The 12,167-nt window shown below is 38.6% G+C and overlaps 1 protein-coding gene across 2 annotated transcripts in view; it reads right to left on the reverse strand.

The window, feature by feature from the left end:
* The window catches only part of LOC148304968 (protein son of sevenless-like), a 52,042-nt gene extending 41,137 nt beyond the window's left edge, over positions 1-10,905 (reverse strand). For both annotated transcript variants that reach the window (XM_088267453.1, XM_088267452.1), the window contains exons 1-4: positions 10,532-10,905; positions 4,163-4,282; positions 1,736-1,879; positions 572-739 (exon numbers count right to left, since the gene is read on the reverse strand). In XM_088267453.1, coding sequence (XP_088123579.1) covers positions 572-739; positions 1,736-1,879; positions 4,163-4,282; positions 10,532-10,651 — 552 coding nt within the window. In that variant the 5' untranslated portion in view covers positions 10,652-10,905. The remainder of the gene's footprint in view (positions 1-571; positions 740-1,735; positions 1,880-4,162; positions 4,283-10,531) is intronic.
* Between the last annotated feature and the right edge of the window lie 1,262 nt (positions 10,906-12,167).

Below are 12,167 nucleotides of genomic sequence, written 5' to 3' on the forward strand. Positions count from 1 at the left end.
TTTAAACCACCTTTTCATATGGTGAACAAAATAATATCACTGGTGCACGCGCCATGTTAGGTTAGGTTAGGTAGGGATCCTCGAGCCTATAGAACAGCAGGTCGGGTTAGGTTAGGTCTATGATCTGAGCAGCGGCGTACCTTGTCAGCCTTCATGGAGGTCTTGATGTGGCTGCTGGTTGAGGTTAGGTCAGGTCAGGTTAGGTAGGGAGCCTATAGAACAGTAGGTCAGGTCGGGTTGGGTTAGGTAAGGTAGGGTTCCTCGAGCCTATAGAACAGTAGGTCAGGTTAGGTAAGGTCTATGGTCTGGGCGTCAGGGTACCTTGTCGGCCTTTATGGAGGTCTCGATGTCGTGCTGGTTAGGTCATGTAGGATTTATGGAGCTTATAAAACAGCAGGTTGGGTTAGGTCAGGCAGGGTTCGTGGAGCCTACAGAACAGTAGGTCAGGTCAGGTTAGGTACCTTGTCGGCGTTCATGGAGGTCTCGATGTCGTGCTGGTTAGGTCAGGTAGGGTTCGTGGGGCTTATAGAACAGCAGGTGGGGTTAGGTCAGGTCAGGCGGGGTTGGCTACCTTGTCGGCGTTCATGGAGGTCTTGATGTCGTTGCTGGAGATGTCGCCGTGCTGCGGGATCTTCTTGACGTAGTCGCCGGCCAGGGCCAGGATGTCGGAGGCGATGTACTCCAGGATGGCCGCCATGAACGCTATCACCGCCGCGTCCATCTTGTACGTGAACACCTGCTGCCGACCACACAACACGTCAAACCTCAACACAGATCAGAGGAAACGTACTGAGATAGCGAATAAACAATAATATTCTCAATGTTATTCATATTTAGAGCGTGTATATGTAAAGTGGTTATTTCAGGCTTCAAGATAGAATAAGAAACGCCAGGATCAGGGAAATATGCGAGATGGAAGATGTCATTAGGTGGGGAAGGCGAGGAAGGAGACAATGGTATGCGCGTGTGAGGAGAATGGAAATATCCAGACTCCCCCACATCGCACTGTACGGCCGACCCCATGGTAGACGACTCCAGGGCAGACCACCAAAAAGATGGGTCGATAGCTGGGAATCGACATCGCAGGAGGCTAATCCCTCTTAAAAACAGGCCGCAAGGCCTACAACGAGATGAAGAAGAAGAAGACGAAGACTTTGTGGTTAGTCATTTTTACTTATTTACTTTTTTACATAAATGGTAATAATATTAATATAAAACCACTCACCGAGATTTTAATGTCTACTAATAATAATAATAAAACCCTTATCCGCACCCCAATAGTGCATAGGCCACTGGTTCATATAAACGCAGTGTTATCTTGATCGTTTACACATGAAGGAAAGGTGATCAGCCCTCCGCTTCAGGTACCAGTCCAGGGTAATATTGAATAAATATGACAGTGAAAAAATCACTTATATTTGTTTTACCCCCCGTGGGAATCGAACCCGGGACCTCCAGAACGGTAGCCGAGCGTGCTGACCATTACACTACGGAGGCGGACGAATTGAATTTTTTTTTAAAAGATAAATTTTTGTGTTTTTATTATTCAATCAATTATTTTACAGCCATAGAAAATTGGACATTTTGGATGCGCCACCCATAGAATCCGCGGCAGACATTTGCCGGTCATCAGCCCAGTAAATGCCCAGACTTCTATACTCTTCTTCATCTTTGATGAGATGTCAAAAAATAATATAAAATGAGTGTTAGAGTATAAGTGTGAAGTGTCGGAGACCTTCTGCAGCATGTTGTGGATCTGGTCCACGGGCAGCACGGGCTTGCTCTTCTTCTTGTTCTTGTCCATGGCCCCCCGGGCCTCCGACAGGGCCCAGCTGGCCAGCTGGTCCGGGAACGTCTTGGCCACGCGCTCCTCCACATCCTGAAACAGCGACGCAACCACTTCTACATATCTCCGCTACATAACAAGTTTTTAACTTATTTCTTGTAACTGCAGACAGTTGGTAGAATTCCATATTGAATTGTTGGGTAATATATCCAAAATAAAACAAGGTTTGTTGGATTGAATTCTACATTTCGCTCACTCCTTTCAAGACCGTCATAAATCAAAAATCGTAAATTTTTAGCAGTGCATGTTTTCGGAATGCCCAGAAAATGTACTATATCCCAGCAAAAGAGGCATATTTTTAACTTAATATTTACCCGCTACAGGGCAGAAAGTGTAGTTTTTGCATTTTGAAGAAAAGGTTCTGATTAATTATTTTCCTTAACCTTTTAACCGCGTTAACTTTGTTCCTAAGAGACGCCCGTGCGCGGCGGTATTTCGCCATTTTTTAAATGATTACTTTTTTCACGTATTTAGTTAAGAAACAATTTATTTTCCTAAACAAAAACGTTCAATGGGATTCATTGTGCCTTTTTGGTACTCTATAATACACTCGTGTCACATTATTCTTGAAATATATCGTAATATAAACAAATTAGATCGTAACATAAATAAATCAAAGCACGCATCGTGTGTCACTCTTACCCACTGGCGATGCGTAGTGTCAAGAGTGAGACAGATTTAGGGGTAGGCAGAGAGAAAAGAACGCCACACCACTCTGTCTTTGTAAACATTCTTCGCCTCTTCCACGTTCCTGCATCTCCTCATACATACCCGCCGATTGTTACGACTCTAAACCTGACCACTTTCAAGTATTTGGCATACCTGATTGCGCCATGTTTTTCTCGGTCTTCCTATGCTCCTTTTCCCAATTACATTCGCCTCATAAATTTGTTTTAGCGTTCCTTCCTCACTCATTCGCTCTACATGTCCAAACCATCTCAACACACCTTTCTTAATTTGATCGATAGTGCTTATCTCAGCTTTGCATTCCTTCCTTATTTCACTATACGAACATCTAACATACATCGTTTTGTCGCACATTCTTCTGAGAGATTGCATTTTGACTGCATTCAGTCTACTTTCATCCTTCTTTTGCCAACTCCATGTTTCACTTCCATACATTAAGTCTTTTTATTTCTCAAAATAATATTTCAATATGATCCACAAAGTTAACGCTTTCAATATTCAAACCATTATTTATTTAAATTCTAACCTTACAGCTTTTTTGTCACTCGTATCTATTACAACAGTATGTGGAGCAGAGGACAAACGTTTTTTTCCAGTTGGAATGTAACTGTCTACCTAGATTATTTTTTTAATTTTGGGGGACCATTGAGATGACCGTATTATGGGAGAATGTGGTCACAATGGAGAACGCATATATCGAGTGCGTAGGGCGATCCATAATAGTACTTCACATATCTCACAGAGTTCACACACAGAACTCTCTATGAAGAATAGATTTTTTTTTTTAGTAAAATACAACTAACTCTTGACAAGTTTATTAACCCTTTCCACTCTGACCATTTTTTCTCATAACTGATCAGCTATTCTGATCAAAAATATGTGACTTTTTTTTTAAATTTTGGTGGACCGGAAAGGGTTAAACGTTACCGGAATAGTGTGAGGGAAGGCCCTCAAAGCGTTGTCGAGAGTTACCTATACAACGTGAGGGGAGGCCCTCAAAGCATTGTTGAGAGTTACCTATACAGTATGAGGGAAGGCCCTCAAAGTGTTGTCGAGAGTTACCTATACAGCGTGAGGGGAGGCCCTCGAAGCATTATTGAGAGTTAACTACACAGTGTAAGGATAGGCCCTCGAAGCATTGTCGAGAGTTACCTATACAGTGTGAAGAGAGGCCTTCAAAGCATTGTTGAGAGTTACCTACACAGTGTGAGGAAAGGCCCTCAAAGCATTGTCGAGAGTTACCTGCAAAGTATGAGGGAAGGCCCTCAAAGTGTTGTCGAGAGTTACCTATAGAGTGTGAGGATAGGCCCTCGAAGCATTGTCGAGAGTTACCTGCACAGTATGAGGAAAGGCCCTCAAAGTGTTGTCGAGAGTTACCTATACAGCGTGAGGGTAGGCCCTCGAAGTATTGTCGAGAGTTACCTACACAGTGTGAGGGGAGGCTCTCAAAGCATTGTCGAGAGTTACCTATACAGCGGAGGGGAGCCCCTCAAAGCATTGTTGAGAGTTACCTACACAGTGTGAGGGTAGACCCTCGAAGTATTGTCGAGAGTTACCTATACAGTGTGAGGGTAGGCCCTCGAAGCATTGTCGAGAGTTACCTGGACGGTGTGAGGGAGAGAGAGTTACCTGCACGGTGTGGGGGGACGGCTTCCCGCACAGCTTGCCCATGAGGGTGAACAGCAGCTCCTCAACGTACAGCAGACCCTCCTCGGAGACCCGCAGCGAGGGGTGTACCTGCGCCAGAACCTGCAAACCAGAATCACCACCAGTCATTACAAAGGAACCAAGATATATCCAAGGTATATATATATACATACATAAGGTCTGTTAAAAAAACATCCGACCATAATTTTTATATATTAATTGCTAAATCAAACACAAATATTTTGAGTATACTAAGTTGTATTGTCGAGTAATATGTCCAAAATAAAACAAGGTTTGTTGGATTGAATTCTACATTTATTTATGTATATTGTAGTCATACAGGAGAACCTAAAACCATGTGAAAAATATGGATGGTGAGGCCTAAGCAGTCCGTTATTAAAAATTGAATCAAGTTGTTGCCGAGGGGGGAAACTGTACACCTACTCACGGATAGTTTATATATGGTCGGAAATATTATCAATTTAACAATAATTAAAATAAAATAAATACAAATGTAATATATATCATATTAAGAGAATACATCATACATATATCGTAGTCATGCAGGAGAAAGTGACCAAGTGCATTTCTTACAAAAACGTGATCATTGACTATTTGATATCTTACTAGCTTAATATTGCCCTGAAAAACATCCCAAAGGATTTTAAACTTGGAAGTATAATATATTCACTTGGTAAAAATGACTAACTGCATTGATGTTTATTTTGTTGCCAAGCAAAAGTGACTTAAATGGCCCTCCTGAGCATTTTACGTTTTGGTAGTTGGTCACTTTCTCCTGACTATGATATGTATACTCACTCGTGTTTGATAATGTCCTAAGAAGAGGAAACGCGTCACGTATTAAAATATACATAAATAAATGTAGAATTCAATCCAACAAACCTTGTTTTATTTTGGATATATTACCCAACAATTCAATGTGGAATTCTACCAACTGTCTGCAGTTACAATAAATATATCTACTAAGTTGTATGTCCGCCTCCGTAGTGTAATGGTCAGCACGCTCGGCTACCGTTCCGGAGGTCCCGGGTTCGATTCCCAAGGGGGGTAAAATAAATATAAGCAATTTTTTCACTGTAATATTTATTCAATATTACCCTGGACTGGTACCTGAAGCGGAGGGCTGATCACCTTTCCTTCATGTGTAAAAACGATCAAGATAACACTGCGTTTATATGACAGTGTCCTATGCACCATTCGGGTGCAAATAAGGGTTTTATTTATATTGATTTAAGTTGTATTTCATTGTTGAAAAACACATAAAAATTAATATTTTGACAGTTGTTTCGCCTAGTTATGACATTTTTAAACAAATGTAAAGATTAAATGGGCTGACTGGTTATTTAATCTTCCCATTTGTTTGAAAATGCCATTACTAGGCGAAACAATTGTCACAATATTAATTTATATCTGTTTTTTAACAATAAAATACAATTTTAAAAAAATTTAAGAGAGTGGGAGTGTGTGTGTGTGTGTGTGAGAGGAAGGGAGTAAAAGGGTAAGGGTATAATATAAATATGATCCAAATTCAAAACATTGTACTTGAATCACTAGAATTTTCACTAGAGACATCTATCGGTGAGATGAAGAAGCTTTTTTATTGAGCAAAAAAATATAATATGATAAATAATACCTATAATTGGATAATCCAGATTTGTGAACAGGTATTTGGACACACTCAAAATGTTGTATCTTAATAATTAGTTACGCTGTTCTCTCCCATAAAGAGACTAAGCTCTTGTGCTTGGAGAGGGACTTGCAATCATTATTTGTTGTGAGTTGGATTCCTTTCGTATGTTAGTTGTTATGTTAGTGTTGCTTCCTTTCATATGTTAGTATGGTTGATGGTAATAATATTGACATATTATATCATCCGCAGGATGTGTAATCAAGTTCTGATACACAATACATGAGGTGTGTTGAGATGGTTCGGACATGTGAATGGAATGAGTGAGGATGGAATGGTTAAACAAATTCACGAGGCGAATTTAGTTGGAAATAGAAGCAGGGGAAGACCGAGGTAAACTTGGCACAATCGAGTATTTAAAATACAGTGAAACCTCTACTTATCAATTTTAAAGGGACCTATTGAAATAAACTATGAATGCGGGAAAACAATGAATGCGGGATAAAGAAGTCAATACAGATACGATCGAGTAAAGATACCGTAAAGATAACTAACTAACCATCACGCCGCTTCCCCGCAGGGTTATGCAGAGAGGATAGAACGCCACACCACTCTGTCCTTGCAAAAATTCTTCGCCTCTTCCACGTTCATGCATCTCCTCATACATACCCGCCGATTTTTACGACTCCTAACCTGACCACTTTCAAGTATTTGGCATACCTGATCGTGCCATGTTTTTCTATCATAATTTATATTGATATTCTATTATATTTTATATTGATATTTTCATTTTTAAAGTCAAGTTGTAGTAAATACATATCACCCGGAGGGGAAGGTTAAAAACAGACCACAATACCTATTTTCAAACCCTTATCCACCGCCCCAATGGTGCATAGGGCACTGCATCATACAAACACAGTGTTATCTTGATGGTTAACACATGAAGGAAAGGTGATCAGCTCTCCGTTCCGGGTACCAGTCCAGGGTATTATGGAATAAATATATGAATGAAAAAATCACTTATGTTTATTTGACCCCCCTGGGAATCGAACCCGGGACCTGCGGAACGGTAGCCGGGCGTGTTGACCATCACACTACGGAGGCGGACAATGCCTATACCCAGAAGAATAAAAAGAGGAATTTATTTCATATTTTTCATTTCACTCTCATAAATTAAAATTATTACACCTTGTTCCATATAAAGGCCAAATTATGAATTATCTTGAAAATTTAGAAATCCAAAAAAACCTAAATTCTATTAATAATTTATTAAATAATATATTGTTTTAAAATTCTTCACCATTGCTTTCCATTTTTCCTTTGTTTTCAAACTCCGTCCCTTGACTAACCCCTTCCCCTTACTTTCCCCTCTCCTTATTTATAGAACAATTTTATATTTTATATTTTAGTTACTATACAGACCTGAATGATGGAAGTTTAACTTCTGAAACATGTAGTCTATAATAAAACTCATGTGGTAAAAAACGAAGTGTTTTCTTTAATCATTGAGGAATATAAAGTTCGCTAGGATTGAGAGTGACATGATATAGTGCGTGTGTGAAGAAATGTTTAAAAAAATTGATAACGTCAGACGTTTGATCAATTAGCGGATTATTTAATCTTAATCAATAAAAATACGCAGAAATGAGGGAATAATTACGATGACAGTGTACCGAGCGTGATACGGAGTAGCCTTATCTTGAAATTTACAATATACACACCTGGTATTCAAGTCGGAATGAAAATTAATAATGTAACAAATATATATCTCTAATTATTTTTCGACATCTCATCAAAGATAAAGAAGAATATGGAAGTCTGGTCATTTACGCGGCTGACGACCGACATAGGCTGGTTTAAGGATCACTTTACACACGTGTAACATTCACCAGTTCTCTAAAAACCTCAAAAAACACCCTTTATTTATTTATTTAACTCATATACATAAATAATAATATATCCCTTACCGCACCCCAATGGTGCATAGGGCACTGCTTCATACAAACGCAGTGTTATCTCGATCGATTACACATGAAAGAAAGGTGATCAGCCCTCCGCTTCAGGTACCAGTCCAGTGTAATATTGAATAAATATTAGAGTGAAAAAATCACTTATATTTATTAAACCCCCTGGGAATCGAACCCGGGACCTCCAGTACGGTAGGCGAGCATGCTGACCATTACACTACGGAGGCGGACAACTTTTAACTCATATATATAATAATATATTATTAGATTGAAACCAATCTTTTTAGCTTTTCCACTTTATTTTTAATTGACCAGCGACCGGGTTTCGTCGTGACCGACATCATCAGACTGGTTAAAAATATTGGTTTCAATCTAATAATATATTAAAAATGCAATTCCATCACGAAGTGTCAGTGGATAATATAAATATATATAATATTCCCGATGAGTAATTTCCATTACTCATTCTGGGACATGGGATTAAGGTTAACAAGACTGGAACACAAATAATAAAGTAATAAATATTTTTTTTTTAAATAGTAATAATAATAATAAAACCCTTATCCGCACCCCAATGGTGCATAGGGCACTGTGTCATATTAATGCAGTGTTATCTTAATCGTTTACACATGAAGGAAAGGTGATCAGCCCTCCGCTTCAGGTACCAGTCCAGGGTGATATTGAATAAATATGACAGTGAAAAAAACACTCGTATTTATTTTACGCCCCTTGGGAATCTAACCCGGGACCTCTAGAACGGTAGCCGAGCGTGCTGATCATTACACTACGGAAGCGGACAAAAATGAGTAATTTATATTTCTCATTTTGGGACATGGGATTAAGGTTAACAAGACTGGAACACAAATAATAAAGTTACATAAAGATTTTTTTAAAATAACTATAACTAATACATGGCAAAATATAAAAACAATTAACAGGTATAATAAATAGGCATAAGAAGCATATTTAAAAGAAATAAAAGAGAAAATATAAAAAATTTGAAAATATAAGCTGAGATAAGCATTATCGATAAAATTAAGAAAGGTGTGTTGAGATGGTTTGGACATGTAGAACGAATGAGTGAGGAAAGAACGGTAAAACAAATTTATGAGGCGAATGTTAGCGGGAAAAGAAGCAGAGGAAGACCGAGGAAAACATGGCACGATCAGGTATGCCAAATACTTGAAAGTGGTCAGGTTAGGAGTCGTAACAATCGGCGGGTATGTATGAGGAGATGCATGAACGTGGAAGAGGCGAAGAATGTTTGCAAGGACAGAGTGGTGTGGCGCTCTATTCTCTCTGCCTACCCCTGCGGGGAAACGGCGTGATGGTTAGTTAGTTAGTTGGTTAATAAAAAAAATTGTATTTGAAAAAATGTAGTAACAAATATAGTTAAAACTATAGGATATTATTTAGAATTACAGAATTCTACGTCATAAATCAAAAAACTAGATTTTTCAGGGGAATGTTTTTAAAGTTTAAAAATATAATACAATGTATTAAAAATAAATATCAAGCCACTTATTGAACTTTTTACTGTGCAGCAGATCTTTTCAGGTAAAACCTGAAGGTTTCTTCTCCATTTGAAAAATATTTAGTATATTTGAAAAGTCCGCCTCCGTAGTGTAATGGTCAGCACGCTCGGCTACCGTTCTGGAGGTCCCGGGTTTGATTCCCAAGGGGGGTAAAATAAATATAAGTGATTTTTTCGCTGTATTATTTATTTAATATTACCATGGACTGGTACCTGAAGCGGAGGGCTGATCACCTTTCCTTCATGTGTAAACGATCAAGATAACACTGCGTTAATATGACACAGTACCCTATGCACCATTGGGTGCGGATAAGGGTTTTAAAAAAAAATATATATATATTTGAAAAAATAATTAAACAATCCCTTTTCTTCAAAATGCAAAAACAACACTTTCTGCCCTGTAGCGGGTAAATATTAAGTTTAAAATATGCCTCTTTTGCTGGGATATAGTACATTTTCTGGGCATTCCGAAAACATGCACAACTGAAAATTGATGATTTTTGATTTATGACGTTCTTGAAAGGAGTGAGCGATATGTCAGGCAACTGGTTAATTTGGGTATAGGCAATATATTTTAAGGACCTTACTCCAAATTTGGTAGTGTTTATCAGCTCCACATGTATTTTGTTATGTCCTCGTGTATTATGATTATAAATTTCTATGTTAAAAATCGGTTTGGTATTGCTGTGAGTCGTTTTAAACATTATTTGAAACAACATTTTGAGTGTGTCCAAATACTTGTTCACAAAATCTGGATTATCTCCAATTACAGGAGTTATTTTCATATTATTTTTATTATTTGAAACATTGTATTTGTAATCTCATAAGTTGGTAGAATTTCAAAAGGTATTATGTTAGTGCTCAAATAAATGTCTTTTATACGAGTGGTGTACGGAAATAATTTAATATAATTTGTTTATAATTTAATGAAGTCTGGACTAGGGGTCCGCGCGTGTTGAGGAAGGTTAAAAAATAAACTGTCAAAACATTCGTATAATATCGATATTTATTAACTACAAATTGGCAAAAAGGCGCGATAATGATCGTGTAATATCGAGGAATGTTCGTGTGCACCGTGTTTCGGGTGTTGTATGACTGATATGTGTAATGTTGACATTTATGACAGGGAGTTTGGCATTGGTAAATACGGTTTTGACAGCAGGACTGGGGTAGGGAATGAACGAGATTTTCGAAATAAATACCTTTCCCAAGGAGTTTGCGAAGATGCCTTTCCATTTCTCGTAATTATCTGTCTTGAGAAAATCGTAGTCGGTCTGTTCGGATTTGTTTGGGAACATTTTTTCCCCGGGCGCTAACGGCATACGAAAAGTTTCACACGACAACTACTGTCATAGCCATGTTTTTGTCTTCTTGAATATGTAGGACTTTCGCGCTCGGCTGCGCTTCATCTCGCGCCGGGTCCAGCGCCGATCCTGCGGGGGGCACCGTGGGGCTCGGGGGGGCACGGTGGGGCACGGCCGACGGGCCGACGATTAATTCGCCACGAAATGTCAATAAAAGCGGGATTTTCTCATACACCGGGCACACGGACGCGAGCGGCGGCCGCCATCTTGGATTCGAACTGGAGACTAGCGATGGACGAAATGTATAATGATTCGTTACGCGGTACCCGTTCCTTTACGAGACTCTTTTAAGACCAACTATTCGTGAAGTCGCCTCTATTTTCCTTTTTTTAATTTAAGAGAAATATTTGTGTTTTTATTATTTGCACAAATATTTCAATTTCATACTATTTCTGTGAGCTTAAGCGGCTCATTATGAGCAAAAGGTATCAAATTGTGGTAGAATGGGTTCGACCCAAGAAACTCTGATTTACGAGTCCGCGACACTAACCTCGGGACCATAACCCGTTACATTTATTTTTATTTTACTTTATTTTCTTTAAATTCAGGTAACATTTTACGTAAGTGATTTTTTTTATTATAACATCGATTTGCGTTGAACAAACAAGTTTTTCATCGAAATAATTATATGGTTTTGAAATGAGAAGAGTTATTGAAAGGTAATTAGTGAAAAAAATAATAATGTTAATTCAATATATATATACTTAAAAACAAAAAAATATCCGATGTGCATTCTCTACAAAAAATAGTGCGTGGACACACGTGCAGCTGAATGGATTCTGGTTTGAACGCTTGAGACAAGCTCTCAGAGATCTCAGCCTTGAAGAGTCTTCTTCCTGGCTCCATCCCAACTTATCGTCTCTGTGGGTTGTTGAAGTCAGCTCTCCTCGTCTTCGGGTTGTAGGTCCTTCCACTATGAGTAACGGCTATGCCTTCGAATCATACTTTTTTCTGCAGCAACTATGAATAGTTCAATTATTCTATAAATGTCTTTCGAGGAAGATCCAAGCGATTGTCTGGTTTACGTGTTCTATGTGTCCGTACCATCGGAATTTCCTTTCCTACTTAACTATTGATATCTACTACACTTAGGCTCTTTGAGCGGATTATAAAGTATTTCCTACTTTCAAGTTTGTAATTGTAAAAGCAGTATCATATCGTAGACAGGTTTCAGAGTCACTTGGACGTTAGGTCATTCCGAAACGTACTTATTTGGCTCATAGATACTTTTATACGATCACGGGTATGCAACCCAAAGTACCCTAGACATTTAAGCTTTTCCATTTTTCCTACTAGTCCCACGTTTCCTTACCGAAATAGCAGTAGTTTCCTTTATCTTTAAGCTCCTCTACTTTAGTGATTTATCTGTCATTAACACTGTTAGAAAAAAATACTAATCTTTTATGCAATTGAAAGATCATGACAGTTTGTGGACTCCATACGCACCACATAGGGAGTGGATATGGTAAAAGAA

Source organism: Brachycentrus maculatus, unplaced genomic scaffold (assembly GCF_059751285.1).
Source record: "Brachycentrus maculatus isolate JH-2025_06_01 unplaced genomic scaffold, ASM5975128v1 h1tg000295l, whole genome shotgun sequence".
Lineage (NCBI taxonomy): Eukaryota > Metazoa > Arthropoda > Insecta > Trichoptera > Brachycentridae > Brachycentrus > Brachycentrus maculatus.